This window comes from Meleagris gallopavo, chromosome 1 (assembly GCF_000146605.3).
Source record: "Meleagris gallopavo isolate NT-WF06-2002-E0010 breed Aviagen turkey brand Nicholas breeding stock chromosome 1, Turkey_5.1, whole genome shotgun sequence".
NCBI lineage: Eukaryota > Metazoa > Chordata > Aves > Galliformes > Phasianidae > Meleagris > Meleagris gallopavo.
Window position 1 is genome coordinate 183,915,194 of NC_015011.2, and position 15,191 is coordinate 183,930,384.

Below are 15,191 nucleotides of genomic sequence, written 5' to 3' on the forward strand. Positions count from 1 at the left end.
TCTGGGATGAATTAAATTCTTGGGAATGGAGAGATGGATGAACAACCCTAGAATCTGAAAATCTGTAATCCTCCCCTGTTGTTCTTACTGTCTCTATGCTCATTAAGTTTCATTTAATCAGTAGTTCCAAATAATGTCCAGTGCAAGGGCAGCTGGATGTCTCCATTCAAATGGTGCTGCAGAACTGATGGAACCTGCTTTGGTTCTGGCATTCCTCATCTGTAGCAGCCATGGTTGCTATTCACCCTTCCCATTAGCTTGTTCAACAAGAGTTGGCCTTACATTGGAGTCCAGAATAGCATTTTTAATTCTGGGTGTACTATGGGGAGTTGGACCTGAGGTTCCTGGGGAGAAATTATCTATCCAAATGCAGATTAATGGCACAGATTTCTTTCTGAGCTGGTTATTGTCTTTGCATTAAAGTATAGTAGAGACAGCAGTACTTTTAATGTGAACTATAACCTTCTTCAGATTATAAGGTAAAATGAACTTGAACCCTAAAAGCACTAAGGCATTCTTATGTAATATATAACCCAGTTCCAATGTCTAACTTAAAAAGGCCAACCAGAGATGCATGTTCTACATGTAGATACAATTAGGAAGGTGGTGGAGTGGGGTCACCACCCATGGAGGTGTTCCAGAACCATGGAGATGTGGCACTGAGGGATATGGTCAGTAGGCATGATGGGTTGGGGTTGGACTTGGTGATCTTAGTGGTCTTTTCCAATTTTAAAGATCCTAAGCAGACAACAGGCACCTTCATAATTAATATTTCCCATTGTTTTGCTAGATCACCTCAACCACCCTACAATTTTGGAATAATTAATTACAATTATTAATGAGATTGTTTGAGTTAACATAGGGTGACAAAGGAAAGGATGGGAAACATCTTTGAATTTAATCTTGTGTCTAAATATCCAAGGGGCTGCAGGGATTTGTAAATGCTTCCCTTGTTCTTTTCCTGAATCCAAGTCCTAATTCAAATATCAAAAATGTCATTAAATTTACTGGTAATTTTGTCACCATTCACTGTAACTTATGACTCTGTACACTGATTCCTGAGCTCTCTAATTAGAGAGCAAATGAGTGTTAGTTTTTCATGATACTGAAGTCTAGTTGGGAAGTATTAGATTGATACCTTTGTTTTTCAGATAAGACATCAGATAACTGTTGTGTATGAATAACTTGCAAGCTGAAGTCTACTAAAATCAAAGAGGAATGTTTAATGGAGCCCATATTAGTACTTTGAACATCCAGTCTCCCTTAAGTTCCATCATACTTTTTTTTTTTTTCCAGAAAACATGTGAGAGTAGTTAAATACAAACTAAAAACACCAAGATAATCAGCACTATGTTGGTCTTTTCCTGACTGTTTGCCTTCTTCAGTCTACCTCCCTCAAACCCTTGGCTGACAAACAATGATATCTGGAGTTTTACTGAAGAAAACAGCTATATCACCTTTCTTTACATCTTTCTTCATTATGCTTTGCTTTATTTTCCTGACACCTCAGTTTTTACGCCACATGCATTTTTTACTCAGTTTGAGTACATCTCTAACAATACAAACTACTGCATTTTGTTAAATTGTGTAATCCTGACACAGTTTTATGGCTTTCTCTAAACTCAGTCTATGACTAAATGTGTTCTCAGTCTTCCTGTTGGCTTAACTATTGAAAGTTCTTGGGGAACACAGGCAGAACAAACTTCACTGGGAGCTGTATATCCATCAGAAAATTGTTCTTAAGTGTTATTTCTCCAGGCTGGTTGTATTTTTCATGCTTAATCACAAATCAATGTCACAGATAGATTGCGGTTTGCTACCTGCAGTTGTTCGTTGGAGTTAGCCTGGCTGTCAGGATGGCCTTATTGCAGTCCTTTAAGCATTCATAACTTTCTTGCATGAAACCAAAATGTTTCTCTAGCCAGCTAGTGGTTCAATACACATGTCATTAGGACATCTGGAGCAAGCCTGTGTTAGTTTAAGATATGTGCCATCCAAGCCATCGTATACTTTAAAAGTACTTGCACAGAAATGAGTGTAGCATAGAACTACTCACATCCTGAACCTTAACAATATTTCACTTCTCTTTTAGATCATCCTCCAAATCTTCAAAATCATTCAAGACTCCGAACTCCACCACCTCCAATATCACATGCTCACACCCCAAACCAACATCACGCAGCCTCCATCAATTCCCTGAACAGAGGGAACTTCACTCCACGCAGCAACCCAAGCCCAGCTCCCACGGACCACTCTCTGTCAGGGGAACAACCAGCCAGCACTCAAGAACCAGCCCACGCTCAGGACAACTGGTTACTGAACAGCAACATCCCGCTGGAAACCAGGTGGGTCATTCTCTTTAGTACTTTACAACTGATTGCGTGTGCTAAGGATGTGATGAAACATCTATACCTCTGAATAGGTAGCTGATCAGTTTGTGAGCAGGTGTTTGGATGATGTATTTTGAGTTGTGTTTATCATTCTTCATGTCTTTTTATTTGGACTAGGAGAAGAGAACATTGCTCTTCTTTCATAAACTAAAAATATTGTCTTTTAATAGCTGCTTGTAAGGTTATTTTCCTCATTTAAAATCAGAGTTAGGATCACAGATTTAAATGTTTTTGATATTTTTTTTTCTTTTTTTTTTTTCCTTTTACTTACCTATAATGCCTTCTCATCCTATTTGGTAGGATAAATCAATATCCTATCTAAGAAACTGAAATCAGTCAACACATTGAAGACTTAGCCTTCTTCTAGCTGTGCCTCATCAAGCAGATGCTTTTGTAATACACCTTTCACAAAGCTAATCTTAATTTACCTAATGAGGAGAGGGCAGCTGCTGCGTTCTACTATCCTACAGCATCGTTCCAACAAACAGAGAATCAGTCAATTAATTTTTCATTTAACTTCTAATTTTCCATCTTTGCACCATATCGAGGGTGTGGCAAGGTTGCATTGACTTGTTCTGGTTCATAACTTAGTTTATAGGCTTTTTTTTTCCAAACATGTAGATTCTGGAAAAGGGAGTTCTACTCCCTCAGCCTCAGTCTTCCCGTCTGCCTGGGAATACATCTTTGAGTTGCCCCTCTTGAAACTCTGTTTTCATATTCTCCACAGGTTTTGCTTTACTATTTCTTTTGTTGATGAAAAGCCATTGGAGATGCTGGAGCTATGAGCTCCTGCGCACAGTGTCTTTTTTAGTCAAAAAAGAAATCTTCCAGGCCAGACATCGTGCGCTGACTTAGCTGCCTTTTTCTCCTTGTTAGTCTTGCCTTCTCAAACCAACCAGAAAGATTTTAAATAGCAAAAAAAGATTTACTGACTGAAAACTGAGCCAGGGGCCAAATTTGTTGCTTCACTGCCTGTGGGAATCTCATTGAAATCAGTGGTAGCTGTGTCTGTATCCTGGGACAAAATGTACCCAGTTTTGCCAGCTTCTGCATTAAAAATAGGTTTTAAAAATTAATATCTGTCGGTCTCTTAGAGAAGTAGCTGTGTCTGCTGGCTCCCTGAAACTTCCAAAACAGACCCCAGTCTAACATTTTATGGCATTTAAGGATAATTAATTTCTCTGAGACTGCTTAATTTAAAATACCCAACTAAGAAGCTGGCTCCGAAAGATTAAGACAAAATTATAAGCAAGTACTGCAAGTGTGATTTGGCAACAGTTTCAGTAATTAAATCGTCTTCCTAATTCTTGAGCATATAGGCACAAGCACTGACTTCTATGTATTGTTTTGTTTAAAAAACTATTGCATTATAGAATACTTAGGGGCTAGTCCAAGAACCCTTACATAAGTAGTGGTCTGTAATTCTGGAACACTGCCTTTTCCTAAACCAGAAGTGACACAGATTCGTCAGAGAAGAGATGTTATACTGTTTGAATAGTGCCAAGGCATCCTCATCTCTGACCAAAGTCTCTCAGAACACAACACCTAACAACTGAGAAGGAATATTTTCTCTTCTGGAGGAGTGCCAGGGTTTAAGCTCTTACCTGAAAACGTCCTGCCTCCAGTTGCCCAATTCTGGTGGTCATTGGAGAGTGAGATGAAGAGGCAACTGTACCACATTATAGTCAGTGCAGGAGTTTGTAATGTACTTGACTAGTTCTGAGTTGTTTCTATTAAATCATAAATGAGTGTGTGCTTAAAGACAGGCCTCATTTTTCCCCACGAAATCATTGGGGATGAAGTAAACAGTTCTTTCTGCAGGCTGGGTTGTCACATTGTTACTGTCAGTTCAACTGCACTTCTTATATCTACTTAGTTGAGGAGTTCGATCTGCATCATTTAATGGTGATAATGCCTCACAAATCACTCATATTTGTAGCTGATCCTCAGTTTAATCATTTTATTAATTAGATAACAGGTTCTTTGAAGATTGATGTGGTTTTTGACACTGTGGATGGAGTAGCAGTGTTGCCCAGTGTTCTAGAAGACAGTGAACGTGTTGTAAAAGCATGCCAAACAGCCAGCATTGCCATAACATGACTGACAGGCTTTTTTACCTCCCTGAACAAACATTAAAAAAACAGAATAACCTATAATTTTGTCACAATGCACTGCGTAGATGATTGGCAAATCTGTGACAAATCTCCACTCTGATAATCTGCTCTTCAAGCATGCAGGGAACTTCCATTTCCTTTGGTCGAATTCTGTAGATGTAGAAGGCTTCAGATCTGTTTGGCAAACGTGGATGCCCAGTTTCACTTGTTCCATAGAGTCAACTTTCCCCACTGCAAAGACTTTTAGAAGAAATGACTTCCACTTAACAGAATAAAATGTCCAATATGTAAAAAATAAATCCTGACCAAGAGACATTAATCCAAGAATTAAGGCCTTTGAAGTATAGCAATAGGAGATTACTGTAATCTCATGTCAAAAATGGAATTGTATTTCTTTTGAATATTCCTTCTTTTTAAATTTCATCTTGGTCAACACTGAGAGCAAACATGAAGGAAAAGCTCCGTCTCTTAAACAGAAATTGTCACAAGCTGTGAAACGTGCCTACAGTTCTAGATTTTTAAGCACCCTAGGGTTTGAGGAGGTTTGACTTTAACTGTTGGGGACTGCAGGCAATATTCAGAACTGGAAAGTTTGAGTGGTTTTCCACAGCCTGGAAATTTCCAACATGTAACACAAAGGCAAGCAGAGATATGTCACACGAGTATATGACTGCCATGATAAGCATATCCCATATACAAAAACTCTATATGTTGCAAGACGAAGAGCTTCTCCTCTTCTCCCCCTCCTCTTTTTTCGTTACCTTTTACTTCCTTTCCTCTCTTTCCTTCTTCCTCATTCTTTTCCTGTCTGCTCCCTTTTTTGTTGCTTTAAAAGCAAAATATTATCAATGTTGTGATGGGAAGATCTTTGCTCAGCAGTCACTCCTGACAGGTAAGTCAGTTCTCCCAATATTTATTCCTCACTCTTCCTTCTTCTTAGGCATCCTTTTTGTTCCTTTACATTTGACCTTGCAGGGAGTAAATAAATGCCAACTAGATGGACGTCTGGTTGACAAACCTGCAGCTTGCTTGAGACTTCCATTCCCAGAAAATTTCATGTGATAATTGTGTAAGGTCAGATTCTACTACTCAACTCACAGTGAGAAGGGAGAGTGATTTGTAAACAGACAGCTTTTCACAAGTAATCTCCAAGGGAGGAGAATCTGCCCAGCCTTCAGCGAGGACAGTCCTGCATTAGTCCCATCTCTCTTTTACACATATGCACATTATAAGATGATGTAACCCACTCCTCTCCGGCTCTTTTGACACAAGTGAAATTCATGGAACCAATCTAACATGGATTTTAACTACTGATGATCTTCTATTGATCGATGTGTTGCTAGATGCCTTGCCCCTTACCCATTAAATGCTTGGTGCATGCACATACGTTGCTTCTTTTTGCATTGAATTCAACATCCAACCTTTCCTGCATTCCTAGGGAATGTGAGGAAGCAGCAAACACTTGGGGATGGATTGATGTCTCAAATGCTATTGCACACAGCTCATGCATGTCGATCCACTTTGCTCCAAAGCTGTGAATAGGAGTGACTTTACTTGCATTCAGATTAAGGAGTAGATCTGTGCTGGCAAAGAAGCCCAGAGGCCTTCAAAAGCAATGAGTTGAACTAAGCAAATGCTGGCATTAGCAGCAGGAAGGAGGAGGAAGTAGAAATGGAAATGAAGGTTAAGGACATTTCAGAAGAGACAGTGTCAAGGTTTGTATAATGTGACAGGGCTGGTTTCCCTTGGTATAGCATGTTACCTGAATCCAGTTTCTTTGACAGAAGAGTTCTCGTTTGAGTTCACATCATGTCACTTATATCCTGTAAGTGCTTAATCCTGCATAAGTGAGAAAGTGTCACAATGCTGCTATGTTCCTTTTGCTAGTTTTGGCCAGGGAATTTATTCATATTCAGACTTAGAATTTTGATGCTGAAAAAAGGCATGGGCAAAATCAGGACTGGTTTTTGGTTTTAAAAAAGATGGGAAGAATGTCAGATGTTGAGAACTTTTGTCAGATGTTGAGAAGCAAAACCAAAGGTGAGAAAGACAAAATCTGTTCCCAGCTGTGCCTTTAACTTAATTCTTTATGTTCCTGTTATTCTCCTCAAAATGCATAAAACAGTTTAGCATATGTGTCAAAAAGTGACTCATCAAAGTACATACTGGGAAGGCTGGATACTGCAAAACATTGCTATTGTGTGCAAAATCAAATGCAGGCTTTTAAATATTCAGGCCTTGTGTATCTTGCCTATGGCCTGTATTATCCAGATTATAGCCAAAACTCTGCTATTGGAATTTGGGTTCCAGTAAAACCTTTTTTCAACTTCAACCTGTTTATTGCTGATAGACTTTTTTGTTTGGAATATTCATATTGAACAAGAAGTTCAGAAGTTAAAATAGAGATTTCAAAATGAAATTTCTAAATATCAAGCTCTCATTGTTCCAAAGTGGACAAATTAATCAAGTTAGCAATTAAAAAGTTGTCAACTCCTAAACTGAAACAAGCAAACCAGCAAAAACGTAGCAGGTGTTCATTTGAGATCCATGAGGATGTTGTACTTCCAGTTATGGGCCACAATGAGGGAGATGCTGTGATGTGCCTTTTCACAGTAACAGGAGTATAACAAGGTTACAGCTGTGCAGGACTGACATCTATTTTTTAATCCAGCACTTCAGAAGTTTTCATGTGTCACTGGCAGTAAATAATGTCAAATGAACAAAGGCTTCAACTTTTTTTATACATGCACATGCGTGTGTGTGTGTGTGTTTATATGTGTGTAAATGCATATATATATAGTGCATATAAAGAGAAGGAAACATTCTTAAGGCTGTATATGTATATGTGTAGCATTTTATACATATAAATATATGGCTCTTCATTCTAATTCCATGCACAACTGCACTATAACCATTGTGGTTTATAAGATCACACTTCATATATGCATGACTCACTGGCTTCATTCATGTTTCCATATGTATGTAGAAACATAGCAAAGCAGACATTCCTAGAGACATTGCAGGACAACCTCATTGAGATGGACATTCTCACCTCCTCCCGACATGACGGTGCTTACAATGATGGGTATGTGACACTTATGTGGTCTTCCTGTTTACTGTACAGTTGTTATGATCCTTGCATGAAAGCATTTGGTCATATCAGTGATGTTAAGGGCAACACCATTGCTGGCCTCTCAAAAAATGGCTTTAAAAAAATGAGGTTCTGAAGCAATGTGTCCTGTACATATTAATGGTAGACTCATTAATATGCTAATGAGCCACAGCATTCCATTTGCTTTCCTTCCTTGTAATTTGAAAAAGTCATTTCATTAGTAAGAAGTACCTACAGCAATTTTGAATCCCATGCAAATTCAGAATAATTTCATTTTTATAATGATCTTAAACCATTATTGTGCTAGCAGCCTGATATTTCATTGTTAAACTGGTACCTTATCTTACAAAAGGTGCAGTGTCTACTAGTGGTATCAAATCAACCCTTTGCTTGATCTAAACACCCATTCTGGCATTTTTACTTAACTTTTAATACTTAACTTTAAGGTTATAAACAGCTTTTAACATGACAGTGCCAAAAATGTCACTGTTGCATTGGCAGTTGTAAATTGGTGGCCATACTTAACCAAAGGTCTAATTGGTGTTCTTGAACGCTGTAGTTACCTCTTTGCCTAGACCAGATGCATCTGTCTAAACAGATACTTTCTGAAACACAGAAGAGTATCTGAGTCCATGTAAAAATGAGTGTTTTGATTTGGACCGTTAGTAGAAATAATTCATCTTTCTCTAATGGTCAGCAATCATGCTTTGATTACCTATAAAACCATGGCTGTAATGGTACAAACACCTACTTCAGAGAGTTATGTGTCACCTTATCTTGCATGAATCAGTGGCTTTTCTGCATGGTGATGTTTTTGCATGTCATTTCCCCTGTGTCTGCATAAGTGACTTCCAGGGGAAAAAAAAAGAATCACATCCACTGGCTTGACTGACTCCCATGGATCCATGACTGGATTCGTGCTGGCTGCAAGTTTGGCCCTACAAACCATGGCAGAAAGTGCAAACTGCATGGGGACTGATCCTCATGTGACATCTGTATTTGATATCAGCATGGTGAGATCATGCTCAGATCTGTTGGTCATGTTTAAATCCCAGAACTGGAATGCCTTGTACTTCATGATATCCCACCAAAGTTAGGTTTCTCATTTAGGATTCCCATAAACGAGCTCCCATTGGGACACTTCATTTCAGGAGCTCATGGACCACAGTGGTTTCTGTTTGCTCTGTCATAAGTCTCACAGAAAGTCTCACAGGTCCTCATGGGCTGGCTCTCAGACTGCAGTCATAAAAATGAGCAAAACGCGATGCCTCCCAACGTGTCACTGGACAGGAAACGCTGCTGCCATTGACAGTAATTCACACTTGTTAAAGTAGGCACCAAACTGAGATGCTCTGAACCACTTTCTGGAAGCAGGTGCCTGCCCCCGCTGCCTTTACACAAGGCTTGAACTCTGGTTTGGTGTTTTCAGCCATCCCCTTTGCCCAACCTTTAAATTTGCAACGTGGAGACAGCGTCAACATTTCCCTCTGTGACAATTTGGGTGCTGTGGAATGGCTTAAGCTCTCCTCCCTCATCTCCATTCAGCGATGCAGTATCAAAAACGCTCTCATGCAGTGATCAATCAATGAATTGGGGAACACTCTCCCTTCTTTAACTCGACTCATGCTCCCTTTCAGTCGGACACGTCCCTGGGAGCTGAGCAGGCCACCAGTCTGTCGTAGCTCTGCTTGAGGTCTCCATTTCACTCTAACGCCAGCTTTCCCACAGAAAGGACTCCTGTCCTTGACGAGTTCTCTGTGGCATTGTTGGCACTGTGACTTTTTTTGTGTTTGATTTTTATTCTTCTCTTTCATGCATGCCATCCGTGTCTTTAGCCAGCATTGTGTGGAGCTGCTGCCCTCAGCCCGGCAGCCGTCGCCATCCTCTCACTTCACATCCCTCTTTGCGTTGACTGTTGGGTGGAATCACTTGCTGTTGGTCTTTCTTCCCCCAGGCACTTCCTGTTTAAACCTGGAGGGACTTCTCCCCTTTTTTGTACAACGTCGCCGGGATATCCCTTGACGTCCAGCACTGTGTACTCACCTCCCCCTAGGCCCCTTCCCAGAAGTACCTTCTCTAGGCCTGCCTTTAACCTGAAGAAACCCTATAAGTACTGTAACTGGAAATGTGCTGCCCTGAGTGCCATTGTCATCTCGGTCACGCTGGTGATCCTACTGGCATATTTTATAGGTAAGTTTATTTCTGTTTTCTCTCTTTTTTTTTCTTCTTGTCTTTTTCTACAACATCACCCACAATGCTAACATTTGGGAACAAGAGATTCAAGCTGATGATACACAATAATGGGGAAATAAGGCCTCTGTTGGATGAAGATAGTGTGGTAGGGAACAGTATTTAGCCTAACACATGCAGAAGAGCCTAGCAGAGCATAAGTCAGGTGTTGTGCTCCCATTCTGTGCTAGAGTGAGACAAACCCACCAGATGTTCCCAAAGCATTCAGCAAATCCTAATTAAAGCCAGCAGTAAGGTGCGTGTCCTAATCACAATTGCATCCAGGTCAGTGGGAATTCTTTGCCATTGATTAATGGTAGCAGGGTCAGAACCAAAGTCTGGACAGAAAAATGCCTTTCATAGCACATCCACTTAACCAACTGTTTGGAAATTCACAGTGTAAACCTGCAGGAATAAGGAAGGACTGAGTCTCAGTTGTAATCCAATGAAACCTTCCTTGACTTCTGCAGATCAGGGAATATCTGCTAATTGTGTAGAGCAACTCTGTTTTCTTCTTCAGCTGTGCATGATCTGACTGCCTTTGGTTTATAAAGGTTGTCAGTGTTCCTTCCAAAAATAACTGCCATGTTAAAAGCGAAAATTGTATTTTGCCCTCTGTAAATTTGAGGTGTTAACATTAGTTTTCCTCAGCCAGACTTGATATTTATATTATAAATGTCTTAGAAAGGTCCATTCCTACCCTCCCATTTTAAGCTGTCAGCGGTGCAAACTGTAGTTGTCAGATATGTACAGATGTGGTCATAGGTAAGAATGCTGATGTCTTGTGGCACAAATGAGTCTTTTTGATTTCACAGTGAATTCCTGTACGCTAATGATCTATAAAGGGTTGCAGTTAGAATTACAAATCTTAGCCTGGATCGAAAGATTTTTACTTTCATTTCACAGCAGTATAATTAGCACCACCACAAAGGATTGCTTTTACTGTGCTCCTTTCATGTACACGTCTTTAATGACTGATATTTCTCCACTTCTGCCTTGTATCGTACTTTGGTCACTTTCATGCCTCCTGTAAGAGGAGCAGGAATGATTAATTAACCAACATTAAATCAGCAGTAGTTTGATGGAATATGCAGTCAATTTTCATCGTTTTCTACGTACGTTTGGACTTGCCTTTCTCATTTGTCTGGTATTCTCCTTATGCCCTGAACGTGGACATTATCTCAGTGTGTCAGAGGAGTATCATTATAACTCAGGATAGCGTTGCCTGTTAGTTTTGATGTGCCATTTGATAGATGAAGAAGACTTTGGTGGCTTTGTGCTTGGTATTATTCTCCTGCTCAAAACCATTTCAAAATTCTGAAAAGATTGGGCTTCATTTTTAGAATCACAGTGGAGATGGTGGACAAGTAGGTCCATTGAGTGCTCTCCCATCCTATTATCTCTATTCAGGTGAATTCTGCAGCACCTGCCAGGCTCTGTGGCTGGCTGGGAAGGTGCCAGCAGCGTTGATCAGGTTGAACTGCTGTAATTATGGGTCATAATTGCTAATTTCTAAAGGAACTATCAATTATTAAAAATCAAATTTGATGATTCAGCTCAGCATAAACATATTTAACAAAGATTGTCTCTACCAGACCCAGTGTTCTAATCAACAAGCAAAAAGGCAGATATTTAATTAGATTTTGATGAAAAATTGTGTTTAATTTCAAGTATAATCAATTATTAATTACTGTAATGAGTGACTCTGGCGGGGTTTACTAATTAACTCATTTAAAAATTATGAATAACCTTTTCATTTGTAATTATTTTTTACATCCTGTCAAGTTGCAGATGAGAATTGTATCACCTAGCCCGAAGAAGAAGAAGAATTGTGGAGTCAAAATGTTTGTGCTTTCATTAAGTTAAGCTGAGGTTTTCAGCACTCTGATAAAAACACAGTTATTTACCAAACCATTTCATTTTTTTAAATAACCTGATCTGTTTGCAAAGCGAGCGGTTGTTTTTCCTCTAGTTTTCTTTCCCCATGTTTTTGTGTAGTTGCATTTTATTACAAATACTTTTCCTCATTTAAGCAAATTTAAGCAGTATTCTGCTCCTTGTGTTGCCCTGGGGACCATTTGAGTGGTGATGTACAACAGGTCCTGAGTAGGAAAGGATGACCTGTATAGGAACACTATTTCCACCTGCTCTTGTTAGTTAAGATAACCACACAATTGTAATGACCATTTATAGCCTCCAAAACTGAGGTCATCGGAGAGGTTTCCATTTAAGTGAATGGGCTCTGGATCAGCTCACAGGATCACAGAATGATGGGATTACAGCATTACAGAGTGGCTGAGGTTGGAGATAGCACTGGGTCCATCTGGTTCACTGTGCTCCAGCAGGGGTACGCAGAGCAGAAAGCCTAGCACCATGTCTGGGGGCTTTTGGAGATCTCTTTGGAAAAGATCCCAGCCCCTTTTTGGTCCAATGACAGCACTGGGCATTTATTCTTTTTTGTTTTTTTTTGTACACTGATTAGTTAATGGAAATATGCCAGATTAATGCCTAGGACTTCAGGTTGGATGGGGCCCTGGGCAACCTGATCTAATGCCTGATGTTGTGTTTGGCAACCCTGCCCAGGGCAGTGGGGTTGAAACTAGAAGATATTTGAGGTCCCTTTCAAGCCATCCTATAATTCTGTGAATTATGCTCTTCACTGCATCAGACATGTCACAGTCCTCTGTTTAAATCTTTAAAACTACCCATCACATGTCCTGCCTATCTGCACAACGGTGTGGAGCTAGAGATGTCAGAGCTCTGCTGCTGCCACCACTTTCTGTGTGACAGATGCTCAGGTCACTGGGGTGACCAACTGAGACAAGCAGGGCTACATGAAACAATGAGCCATTTGGTTATTTCTGGAGTTCCTTGCTGAAGCCAGACCATATTTTTCTTTTTAAACTCATCTGAAACACTTCCTATATCATTTGTTTAAGGCTAAAAGCCAGAGTTTCCATTACTTTAAGAAAGACTTCATGGTATTTAATAGTCTGAGGCTCACTTATCTTACCAGGCTTTTTCAAGAGGGGAGGAGGCATAAGTAGAAGTCCACAGAAGCTGAACGGCTGCTATCATGTGTCACTGCTGTGATCGTTCCAAAGCTTTTACATGGCTGAGTCACTGGTCCTAAGAGATAATGACAAGCAAAATATAACAGGGTGTATTAAGCACCAGAAGCTGGTTTTCATTTGAATTAACTGGCTTTTGATTGACTTGTTGCCACCTTTTCAAATATTCAAAGGCACACACCAAGGCAGCGGCAACAATGCACATCAAAGTTGTGCACACACAGGGCTTATGCAAATCCTGGTTGCTCTCCAGCAGCTCGTCTCGTGGAGTGAGAACACCAAAGGGAAAAGCGGTGGCAGATCGGGACTGTAGCATTAAACCCGCAGGAATGGCACCACTGGAGCCACAGAAATGAAAGGCCTCTTTAAGCAGCTTGCCACTGACCTGCAAATTTCCTGTTCCAGGAGGTCGTGGAGAAACAGCACTTTGAAATTAAATTGTCCATTTTAGGATTGTCCCTTCTGTTGACAGTCATTGACGGAACATTTTTGTGGCTTCTGGATGGCACGAAGCCCTGCCTTGGAGGAGCAGTTTAGAGAGAGATGCTTATGGCAGAGATAATACCATGAGGTATGCTGCTGTCAAAATACTTCACTTGCACATTCAGTACCTGGTAGATGCCAGCCCTGATAGCATAGCTCTGTGAAGTCTCTGACACTGCTTGCACTGCCTGGGAGGAGGATTTTGGAGTACAGCAATAGAAATGACCTGTTCGGTCGTCCAGTTCTCCATGCCCAGCAGCTGTTTGGCTAGATCCGCGGAACAGTTTCTAAATGAATTAGTGAAGGAGAATAGATTCTTTCTTCTGAAACAGAAGGTATTATCCTCTGCCTGATGGAGATTCCAGATGAGATGGGAGCACGATTTGATGTAGTTAGGCACTTGCAATTTTTCCTATACTTAAGCATGTGTTGCGGTTACATTTCACGAACAGCAAGAAAGATGTACATTTGATTTAAATTAAAGTTAGGGCTGGAAAACATATTATGAAGCCAAAACAGTCATTCATTTGATTGCAGTCAGAACTCTCTGCTTTTCAGGTCTCCATTCGTCTGAACTCTCTTCAGACACAGCTTCTTTCAGAAAAGAGCAGTGTTACTTGCTGCTGGCACAATGCTGTGATACTAAAACCACGATAGGACTATGATGTGTTTATAAAGTGTCTTTCCATGTATTGTCAGAAGATCACCCTGAATGCTAACTTTAGCACAGTCTCTCTGTGATTATTTGATGAAATGTAGCAAACCCCATTTAAAGCAGCTCTCCAAAACTCTTAGCTATCTAGCTGGTCAGCTATGAATGTGTAATATACTAATTAATGTGTGCTTACATTCCACTTTAGGACAATAGGAGACATTATTAATGCTTAATTCTTAAAATTGAGCTGTATAATTGGGGCTATGTGCCCCAATAGCAAGGCTTTTATTCAACTTAAAATACAAAGCAGTTTGTTACCCTGCCACGTTTCTTTCTTTTACTGCTTTAGTATTTCCCTTCTGATCCCAGATGAAGTTCTGCTTTGCTACTCTTACCATTTGTTCTTTTGATTCATAGTGATTTTTCAATGTTTTTCATCTTATCTTAGATAAAATGCAGAACCTCAACAATCTGTTGTAGCAAAGCCTTTACATTATGAGCTCAATCTGCTACCTACAGAAGAGCTTCCAGGTCCGTTTTTGGTTCTTTCACATATTCCCCAAATTACTACACACAGCACACTTAGTAATTCTGGGTCTCATTTACTTCATTTTACCCTTAGTCTACAAAATGATGAAATCCATTTTGAAAAGGGCCATAGTGTCATCCATAATATATTTTATGTACAGTAGATGCTTGTAAGACTTAACATTTCCGGATGCTGCTTGAAAGGGATCATCATCACAACCCAGTGCTGTCATTTTAATGTTACAGAGCAGTGCCTGAATATGTGGATTTTTTTCTGTTAAATCTGGCTCCTGTAGTTCCAAAAGCACACAAGCATGCTTAGTGCCAGTCCCTCAATGACAATTCTACAGTTTAAATTGCATCCAGCTCTTCAGTTCTCAATTTTGAAGTGGATTCCCATAACATCTGATTATGTATATCATTGATACAGTGTGAAAAAAACCTTTTTAACTCCCTATACCCAATGATATTTGGGAAGTGTGGGCCTTATCCTTCACTTGCACATGCTCCTCTTAAATTGGAGCAACCTCATTTACTTTAGCAGTTGTTTAAATGCAGTCAGAGTTGATGGCATCAGTCCCCGTGTCTGCAACGGGAGCTGGACCAAGG

General features: G+C 40.1%; 1 protein-coding gene across 1 annotated transcript in view; it reads left to right on the plus strand.

The window, feature by feature from the left end:
• LOC104909415 (teneurin-4-like) overlaps window positions 1–15,191 on the plus strand; it is a 78,061-nt gene that overhangs the window by 11,341 nt on the left and 51,529 nt on the right. The window contains exons 3-5 of the mRNA XM_019612331.2: window positions 2,087–2,345; window positions 7,491–7,589; window positions 9,571–9,806. Of these exons, the coding sequence (XP_019467876.2) occupies window positions 2,087–2,345; window positions 7,491–7,589; window positions 9,571–9,806 (594 nt within the window). The remainder of the gene's footprint in view (window positions 1–2,086; window positions 2,346–7,490; window positions 7,590–9,570; window positions 9,807–15,191) is intronic.